The sequence below is a fragment of the Parasteatoda tepidariorum genome, chromosome 8 (genome assembly GCF_043381705.1).
Source record: "Parasteatoda tepidariorum isolate YZ-2023 chromosome 8, CAS_Ptep_4.0, whole genome shotgun sequence".
Lineage (NCBI taxonomy): Eukaryota > Metazoa > Arthropoda > Arachnida > Araneae > Theridiidae > Parasteatoda > Parasteatoda tepidariorum.
Window position 1 is genome coordinate 28,918,082 of NC_092211.1, and position 10,925 is coordinate 28,929,006.

General features: G+C 29.2%; 1 protein-coding gene across 4 annotated transcripts in view; it reads left to right on the forward strand.

Moving 5' to 3' along the window:
- The first annotated feature begins 1,478 nt into the window (after positions 1-1,478).
- The window catches only part of LOC122269377 (methylcytosine dioxygenase TET1), a 49,309-nt gene continuing 39,862 nt past the window's right edge, over positions 1,479-10,925 (forward strand). The window contains exons 1-3 of one of the 4 annotated variants that reach the window (XM_071184551.1): positions 1,479-1,872; positions 6,174-6,214; positions 7,904-9,333. In XM_071184551.1, the coding sequence (XP_071040652.1) occupies positions 7,918-9,333 (1,416 nt within the window). In that variant the 5' untranslated portion in view covers positions 1,479-1,872; positions 6,174-6,214; positions 7,904-7,917. Of the gene's footprint in view, positions 1,873-2,049; positions 2,234-6,173; positions 6,215-7,903; positions 9,334-10,925 lie in introns of those variants that run through there. The other 3 variants (XM_071184550.1, XM_071184553.1, XM_071184552.1) reach the window with 3 other exon arrangements.

Genomic DNA, 10,925 nt, shown 5'->3' on the forward strand with positions numbered 1-10,925 from the left:
TCCTAAGTTGTTTAAAAATAACAATCTTGCTAGCAATACTCTAAAATGTGAGCTACAAGACTTATGAAGATTAGCTTTTGTTGCCCCATACGGTAAAAAGAATATACTGAATGTAAGAATAGTAAACTATGGTAGAAATGAGGTCTGACATATAAATTGAAAAAAAAAAAAATTAAGTTGAAAATTACTGAAAACAATAGTATTATATTAAATTAAATTATATTAATTTTGAAAGAAAATTTTTTTTTTTCGTTATATACAATCTTTGTTTCAAACATTTCGAGTAGAATCTGAACTGAACCTCTGCCCTTAACAAGCTCCGCCTGTAATGGAACATCTCTGCTTAAAATTTTACTATTATTTACTTATTGAACTTTTTCTGACATATTTTATAAATAATTTTTCGATCTAAATAATAGTATTCAAATATAGAAGAATTCTAATTAATATTCGGACAAGGAGGCAAAATTTCTAAATTTTGTTTTGCATCATTTTAGTATTTAGTGTTATTCAAAGCTGACAAAGGACTAAAGCGTTGTTTACTAATTGCACCAGTGACATTTTGGTTCTAACTTTAAAATGTAAATAAACAGTGAAAAAAAGGAAGAAGCGAAAAAAAAAATCTCCCTCAGATCCTGTGGTGAGTTTTTGTGCGGGGGGAGTAAGATTATTTTTTAAAAGAGAGCACCTGCCAGGCCAGGAAAATAAAGAATTAAAAAAAAAAAAAATGTATTTGCGAAACTTTCGGGGCAGGGGACGGAGAACAGTTGTCCAGTTTTTAATCAATACAAATAAATAATGTCAGTTTTTTTTTTAAATATAATTTTTAATGAAACTCGTTTAAGGAGAATCAGGTAGGATTTTTAACTTGTAAGGTTGAATTTTACAGACCATATCATAGATATAAATATTAATATTCAGGCTAATTTTTTAGTGTTATTTGCTGTGTGCATAAAAATAAACATCATAATTGGTTTTTTAATAATTTTAAAAAACAATCGTCATTTAATTATTCTCGCTTTGATCTGTTTTCTAATTATGTTATTGTTCGAAGTCAGGAGCAATAAAAATGATTTTTAAATAAAAGAATTAAATATTTCTTTTATGGATGAATAGTTTCATAAGAACAAATACGATTTATTAATAAGAAAATGTATCGATTTTGGAATAAACATAACAAATAGAAAGAAAAAAAAAGAGTTTTTTTTGATAAATATTATTTAAAACAAAAATATATAATTTTTCTAAGACACATTACACTTATCTAACTACAAACGCTAGTTTCTAACTAAAATTCGATGCAAATTTGATTTTAAAAAAAATAAAACACAAAGGAAGAAAAAAAAATTAAAATTTTCATCTCGATCGCAAGCATCCTCAGTTTCGGGATGCTGAAATCGCGCATTCACCAAATAGGTGAAGCACCGGAAACATAGAGATGTGTGGATCACGTGACAAATACGCCGGATCAAACCAAATTAGAATAGGGGAGGGGATGACGGGAACACTCGGATGGGATCGATTTTGGATGCTGCGAGAATCACGGACAAAGAAAAGAAGAAGGCTTAGCTGAAAGAGGAGCGTTTCGGTGATCCGGGATGTGTAACTGGCATGGGTAAAATGACTTTAAAAAGCTAATACGTAAGTGTTCTAACCTTTTTCTTTATTACTTTTAAATGCAAAAGTTCTACAGCCATTCTCGTCTTATCTAGTATAATCTAGGAATGAAGGAATCTAGCTATATTTAGAATTTTAGTTCTTCTCAAACCGCCATTACTTTTTTTTGGACGTAGTGCCCTCTGGCTTCGTAGGGAAAATCTCTCCCACCGATGCTATGAAGGTAAACGAGAGATATAAGATAAAATTTATTGGGTATTATTTTTCCTCTTTATGGTTAAGAAATTTATTTTTTAACTTTATTTATACTGCAATAAAGAGTTTACTTTTATGATATTCTTATCTACAGACTGCCGTCGAGCTGTAATAAATGTTAATTTATATATTTAAAACATTAATACCTATGGATTTCCCATGTAAGCTTTCTAGACTGCGTATTGACAGCCATGACAGCTTTCTTTAGTTATTCCCTTTGGAGCTTTCATCCCTTAGGCTATTTGGATTTTTTTTCTATTTTGTGTGTTTTCTTTTGTTTGCTTGAATTACTTCTTTTCTTTTAACTAGTCATTGATATTTGTGGTTGTGATAACTTTATCCTGAAGATTAATTTAATTTGGTAATCTGCCAATTTCTTTGACTAGAATGCTATTTATTTTTATCACATCGTCTGCCCTTTTAAATTGACTACTCATAAAATTTTAATTGTTTTAATTATTCGTAAATTGGTTGAAAAACTGGTGATCTTTAAAAAAAATCGGCTAGTTAGGTTGTTTGTTTACATCATTATGATCTTATAATAAAAAAATCTCAAAAAATTAAAAATATGAATTTTATACTTCTGATTTGTTATGATCATTCAGTGATTGCATTATAACTAGGAATATATAATTAAGAATATTATGATTGCATAAAAGGGGAATTTTCATAATACTTAAAATTTGTTATTGTTATGAAATAAATTTATTGTAAAAGATATATTGCATTTAACTTCATTTTCAAACAATAAGTGTTTGATTATAATGTCATAATTGAGTTCATTTAATTAATAAATTGAATGCTGAAATCACTAATAGGAATATGCACTGGAGGTTAATTATTTTGTAATTCATTTTCTTAATAATAATAAAAAAATATTAATAGTTTAAAATTATTATTACTAATAATTATCAGATTTTGGTTTCAGTACATTGTTAAAAGGGCAAACATTTATTGACTGAAGCATAAGAAAGCAATATTTTGTTGAGTTTATTGTAATATAGCATTAAGATATCTATTGTTCTTAAAATTTGTACCTATTAGTAGTAACTTTCAATTTTACTTGAGCAAACTAAGTATTATGTTTTTATGTATATGTACTAAATATGAGAAAAAGGAACACTATTTTACATTTAGTATATATATACATCACAACATTAATATACATTAAAACACTTTATATTACACTATGTACCTATACCTATTTAATACCTGCCATTTAAGCTTATATATATAGCTTTTTGTATATATAGCTTTTTTTTTATTTAAGCTTAGTATATAGCTTTTTGTGCATAATTATATTCAATTAATCTAATATAATTATATTAGATTAGATTAATTGAAATCCAGTATTTCAGGTCAACTTTCTTTTTCTTTCCATTTTGCCATTTTTTAAGAACAATATGGAATTTGATGGAAATTGTTTTTATCAAAAACTGAGATTCTATTTTTACAATTTATATTATTTTATGAAAATCTACATTGTGAGTAGGTATATTTTTGCTTAGTCGAAGTTTAGTATAATAACTATGAAATCAATATAGAAATGATTTATGTTTGTTTCAAATTGACAGTTAAATCATGGAAATGTGAGGGATATTTCCTTATCCTGATCTGCTGCGCCAACTGTTAAAGTAGTTAGGAATTTTATGAAAGGGTTTTTAATAGCTGGATTCCTGGTTCATGAAAGTCTATAAAGTTATTTAATTTAAAAATATATGATTTTTTAAATTATCTTGACCATTGTTGTTTTTTCACTTAAATATTTAAATCAATGAATTTTGCTAATCATGGTTAGAATTGTTGATTTTAGTATTTGCATAAAACTGTCAGTTCCATAGGTATGAACTCTGAAATAACATTTTTTCAGGGTGATGGATTTTGGGCTTTTGCTGTTTTTATTTCTACAAGTTCAAATATTTGTAAATTTTTATCACTAGAAAATGTATTTTAAGGTGGAAAATAATCTAATCAACACAATTATTATTGTACTTTAAACTTAAATTATTCCTAAGTGGGAATAAAAAGAAAAATTTATATTTATAGATATGTTATATTTATAGATATGTAAAGTAAAAAAAAAAAAAACCTACCTTTGCTTTGAAATTATGTAATTTCATAGGCTAATTGAAAAATCTGATGATGCTAAGTGTCATTTGCTATATATCAAGGTGATTTTAAAAGTTACCTTTATTTTCTAATCAGTCTATTTATTATATTATTTTACACCAAACCTAAAAAGGCTTATTAGGTTTATTGTTATTGCAGCGTATTGATATTGCTTATTTGGACTCATTAGAATAGGCCTGAAGAGGCTTATTGGAATGAGTTCGATACTTCTAGTCCAAGGAGATATATTTTTTCTTTCATTGTTTAATTATTCAGAGTCACTATTCTTCTCTATTCAAAGTAGTGGCATAATGAAAGGCTCATTGCAATTACAGTTTCAGAATTTACAGAATGAATTTGCAGTCATAATCTGAAATTCTTAAATTCAAATTTGTCTGCGATCTCAATGTGATCAGACAGAAATTATTATCGTAAAAATGGAGCTTCATCTGACATACGTGTACTAATAAAAATGTAAGAACTTTAAAAATTTTACATAAAATCTTTATTTTGTTTAAATTTAAGTTTAATTCTATACAATGGTGCAGAAAAGAGAGAATATATCTCACCTTTAAAGTTAAGCCTGTAATCAAGTAACAGAAGAAAAAATTCTTTGTTCTTTGTTGTGTTCTTTCAGCTTTTTTTTATTTTTTATTCAAAACAAGTTTAGAGATATTAAAAAGGAGACTCAAAAATTTTCTCTAATTTGTTTGTTTGTTTCTTAAAAATAAATAGAATATTTAATGAGAATAAATCTGCAGATGATGTAATAATCTGCAATGCTGGAGGGTTTTTGCTCCTTATATATAGAAATTATTTTGATCAAATTGATATTGATTGTGATAACTTTGTCTGGTTTCTATTGATTTATTAAAAAAATGCTAAAATTAAACTTTTATTTAAAAATAAAAAATCAACATAAACAGACAACCTCACTCGTTTCCGCTCAGAACAACACTGATTTCATTTAGGAAGGTGGCTATTCCCAAAAGTCAACACAATGGTAGGGTCAATTTCGAATTATTAAAACAAATTTATGTATAAAATGATAAATTTTGATTTAATAAATCTTCATATATTTTTTTTTATTAGTTTACGGCCTGTAGGCTGATTGTAATGAGCCTGAAAATAACCAGACAGATTAGAAAATACTAAAAACTTGACCAAGTAGACAGACTTTTCAATTAGCCTATAATTTTTTAAAATTTTTGTGTAAATATGTTGGTGTATTTAAGTTACTTAGTGAAATGATAAGTATAAATTTTTTGTTACATGCCTAGTACAATCTTGTTAAATTTGATACACAATGTCTTAAAGACTTATAACAATTATAACAGTATTATATTGTTATACAGTGGTATAAGAAACATTTAACCCTGTATTTGTAGCATGGTTTACTGTATCAGACTCATTTTGTGATATCACTGTAAAAAATTAGTAAAGTCTCAAAATATTGTGGACTTTGAATTTGCAACACACTGAAATATGTGTAAACATAGAATATCTGTCTGGAATGAGTCAACTAGCTGCACAGAGTAAACAGAGTCTTATTTTGTAGTACTAATATGTTTTTTTTTTAACATAGATGAATTTTAAACTTTAAAATAAAGTACAGATAACTGTGGATGGAAAATATAGTTATAGTTTTAATTTAATTCTTAGATGAATTATTTATAGTTTTTCCGAAAGCTCTTTTGTTTCTTAAAAAAATCTACTTATTTTTTTTCACTTGTAAGATCAGTTATTGTGAGATTTCCATAGAGTTGATTTTTTTTTTATGTTTGCAATTTTCTTTTTCTATTTTGTCCAATATTTTTGTCAGCTACTATTGGAGCCACTGAAATATATAATTTTATCACTATATATAATATCACTGAAATATATAATTTTGGAATTATAAAAAAATTTTGTAATTTTTTGCTATAATTTATTTTATGAATCAATTATTGCAGGATGGTTAAAGAAAAATTAAACCCTATATCTTTATACACCAGAAAGGACCCATGGTTCACTGGGTCCTTTCTGGTATTGTAAACTATCTAAGATAGAGAATGTTTTTGATTTCACTACTTTAACTCTTGTAAATACTTCTGTTGCACTAAAAATGAGTAGATATCTCTCTTTCTTTTTTTTTTTTTAAACTTCAAGTAGTTTGTTTTTCTTTAAAAATCTAATATTATTTATATTTTTAGGCGAAGTCCCACTGCCAAGGTGAAGATTGATTTGGAATGAGGTATGTTTTTATTTCTGAATTAAAATAATTAGTAGATGATAAGTAAAGAAATAAAAACCTAGTAATTATTTGACTTGACTTATTCCATTAATAAAAGTAAAGAAGTAAAATTTTGATTCTTTATTTATATTATGAATCTTTAATTATAGATTCAAAACTTCTACTGAAAATTTTTTTTTATTATTATAAGTTGTACTTAAATTAGCCCTCTGAGACTGACTCATGTTTTATTAAATTCTAACCAGGGGTCTGTTTAGAAGAAATTTGGGTCCGTTTACGGATCCTTCACAAAATATCTTTTCATAAAAACGAACCCTTCACAAACTATTTTAGCTTGAAAGCGAACCCTTCACAAAATGATTTTTCTTTTAATCAGACCCTTCACAAATTTGCTTATCTTCATTATTGTTTTGTTAATTGAATAAACCCTTCCAGTGTTTTCATCTCAGAAAAAAAATGGGTGAGAATTTCTCACCCTTTCTCAAAAACAGGGTGAGATTTCAAAATGTTAAGTGAGATTTCAAAAATTTAAAAAAAAAAAAAACGTAATGAGACTTGAAAAAAATTAAAATTTCTTTAATTATGATGCATTTTTAACATCTTCTAATTTTTAAAGCATTGAATATTTTTGCTGCATCATCATATGGAAAATGCTCTACACCTACTTTTTCATCAGCTATTCTCATTAGGTTGCCCAAATGCGTNATGCGTTCTGAAAGAGGTTCCATGGTTCTGAAGGATGGTGTTCTGTTGTTCTTAAAGGTTCTGAACAATACTGGTAAATAGGGAATGGGCAGATGTTGAAAATAATAAACAGGGATAATGGGGCAGATGTTGAAAATAATAAAAGATTCAGGAAGAAAAGTGAAACGGATTTTATTCTAAATGGCGCAAAAGAGAAATTTTTTTCAAAATGCGAGAAATTCGCTAATTTTGAAATTTTTTATAGATTGCGCGAATTTCTCGCGGTAATAATTTTTTAATGCGAGAATTTAAAAAAATATGCGAGATTCTCGCGTTCTCGCGCTGTAGTGAAAACACTGCCTTCCCAGGGAAGAAAACAAGAAAGATGGATGTAAACGAATTTAGGTTTTAGAATTAAGGGTTTAGAATTAAGTTTTGTCTTCGGCAGACGATTCTTCCATTATTCTTCCGAAATGAATATTCTGCGTTCAGCTGTATAGGCTAAATACCAAATATTTGTATGTTGCATCTCTAATTTAGAAGCAGCAATTGCTGTTTATTTTTGAAAATTTATTTATTTTTTATTATAATTTTACAGTGCTGAGAATAATCTTGTATCTATTTAAAATTTAAAAACTCCTTGAAAAAGTTTTTTGCAATAACCGGACCCTATTTGCACAAATTCATAAAAGCAGGACCCTAGTTGAAAGAATGGGAGTAATTTTTTCACAATTTCACAAAAACCGGACCTTTCACAAAATGTCTGGACACTAACCCAACATGCTATTCTTAAAGAAATTTATTTAAAATGTAAAAAAATTTATGTTTTTAAGAAAACTTAATTTAGTTACTTTTCAAGTTACAGGATCTTGTTTTGTTTATAAAAAAAAAAGCGTTTTTTACCCATTTGCCCAATACATATCATTGATTGTCCTTTCATTAATTCATAGATTTGTGTGTAAATTTAAAAATTTCTTTTGTAATAGCAGATGACTTATTTTATAGATTAAGCTTCAAAAATGAATGAAAGCAGTCGGCAGGGCTCTGTTCCTGCAGCCCTCCCAGCAGGATATGCATCTGGTATTCCCACATCAGGAACTAATGCAAGCTCAAGTGTTTTTCTGGGTCAAGATTGGATGGCTGGATCTGGTGCTCATATTTCAGGACCATACACTGTTCTGACTACTCATTATCCTTCTGAATTTCCTTTAGAGTCAATTAGACCAACTTTTTTCGCTCCAAATTTTAATTCTTCATCTCCTCACAGTATTATTCAAAATACAGTTTTAGATGTTCATGCTCAAGGTTCTCTCTTCAATAAGTCAGTTGGTGAAACTAATTTTACTTACGTTACATCAAGTCCTTCTCAAACATCAGTATTTACATCTGGACTTCATACTCCAGATCCTTCTGAGCAGAGGACTAATGAAATTTCAGTGCCAAATAATGATGCCTCTGCTGAAGGACTTTCTGCTCGTTTGATGTCCAAAAGTCCTATCAATAGTGTTGTAAGAACTGTACCAACTCCCAATCCTCCTTCTCGGGATGGAACACCAGCGGGTAATGTTGGTTATAGACCATGGGAACAAATGGGTGGTGGGGCAGATCTGCATAGCCAACCTTCCACTCCTCAATCAATATCTGAGATGCAAAACGAATTGCAAAGACCCTCAAGTGCTCAAAGTGAAAAGTCAATAAGTTTAAAGGAACCCGACAATCGGCGGCAGTATGGTAAGCAAGACTATTTATCCAAATCATCACAATTATCAGATCCTATACAACAACCAAGGTCTGTTGAAACTCCTGGTCGGCCACCATCTTGCCTGTCAGCTGCAGCGAGTCCTGCTGACTTAAGAGACGTACATATGGTCGATGAAGTTCTTGATCATGAAAGCTTTTCTCAAATTCCCCCTCATGCTCAAAATTTTAACAGTGCACTTCCAGTATCTCAAAGACTAAGTAACATAAATATGCAGGTGCAACAATCTTTACGACCATATCCTAATATGTTCTTCCCTAATAATAATGCTCAAATTCCATCATATATCTCTGGATCTCAAATGATGGTTGGTTATCCTGAAGCTAAACTCATGAAATTAGATAGTGATTTGACAGAGTTGGAACTGCGGGGTAGCACAGAGAACACCTTTCAAGTGCCTTCAGTGTCTTCCACTACTCCTCGCCAATCCATTTCAATCGTCCCTCATCATCAGCCTCAAATCGAACAGTGGGAACGTCTAAATCAGCCTAATATTCCTAACATTCAAGTTCCACAAGATGAAAAGGTTACCAGAAAAAAGAGAAAACGATGTGGAGAATGTCCTGGTTGCCAGACGAAACAAAATTGTGGACAATGTGGCCCATGTAAAAGTGTGAGAAGTCATCAGATATGTAAAATGAGGAAATGTGAGCAGTTAAAAACTAAAAAAGAAAAAGTGAGTTTTTTAAAATTATTTTTATTTATTATTTTTTAACACTTCATTATTTATTTATATTACTTTTATTATTTTTTTTTTAACAGAACAGCTATTATAAGTTTGATTTTTATAAAGGATTCATCGAAGTTAGATTTAAGTATTTTTAAGTAGATTAAGTATTTTCTGTTTAAGGCTAACTAGTAGTTAGCCTTAAGCAGCTTTGCTATTTTATACATCTTATCTATTTTATTCATCTAATTGGTCAAAATTATTCGCCTTGGCCAAATTATTCGCGAAATGTTCTATTTATAACACTAGTTCTTTTTCATTCATATCATTGGCATAAAATCTTCAAAAATTCTAACAGTGAAGCATTAATTCCTTGGACTTTTAAAAATTCAATTTTGAAAAAAAAAATCCAAATAAATCATTTATGGGTTTATATGCCATTGAAAGAGATTTTTATTGACTAATCAATGTGTCAATTATTGAGAGATAAACTTAAACTTGAACTATTGTATCTTGTAAAATAACACCATCTGCTTCTCCATAATAAAATGTCAAACAAGAATTCTTCAAAAAGTACTCTTCGTCTCATCTTCATATTTAAAATGAGGTAAATTTGCCTTGGAAATGGTTTCATAAGTAAAGAACTTTTCTCTCTGTTCACACACAAAAGCAATTAAGGATTCAATCAATTTCAGACTATCATCAAAAGGAAGACCTTTCTTTTGCATGCTTAAAGAAGTCTGATTTATTTTTGATAACATATCACCACAAAATTCTTTCAACACAATTATTTTCCATCTCCTTCAATTTCTTAAGGAGACTGCGAGCATTGAGTCCAGTTTATAGAAGATCTTCTTGGCTCTTTTCTAAAATTTGAAGAACGACCATAATTTTTCAGTAACTTTTGTGTAGTGCCGTTACTGCATCTAAATGGGTTAACCACCTAGTATTCGATGGACGTTTTAAGGCTAGTCCAGATTCTAAGCATTATGTTAAGGTATTCCACCATTGGGTAGAACTGGAGAAAAAAGAATTAAGTTTCTGTAAAAATTGGAAATAATCCTTTAAGACACATCTCGCAGCTTGTACACGAATTAAGTTTAAACTATGTGCGAAACATAGTATAAAAATTACAGCGGGACATTTTTCTTTTAACCTTCCCTGTCATATTTGGTGCATTCTTATGTTTGTCCTTGACAATCACTTATATTTATGCCTTGGTCATTAGGAAAAGATACAATAATATCAGACAAGCAGAGCTGGATTATACCTTTCGTAGGCCCTAGGCATAGCCATTTTTGGGCCCTCCCCTCCTTCCCCCACTCTTCCCCTCTTTTCAAAATTAATGCTAAAATTTTCTTGCATATTTTTTTTAAACATTTTTATTAATATGGGTTTTAATGTACAAATTTGTTTATCGAACTTTATCTGCAATGCCGACATACTGCCGATATTGCAGTTGATATCGATAACACCATTATGATTAGTTCGATCGATAATTGTACGATAGTTTATTGAAACATTTTCAAAACATGCACACCGAAAAGTCATTCAACGAATTAGAATCGAAAGCACAAGTTCTTTTGCGGAATACTGAATAT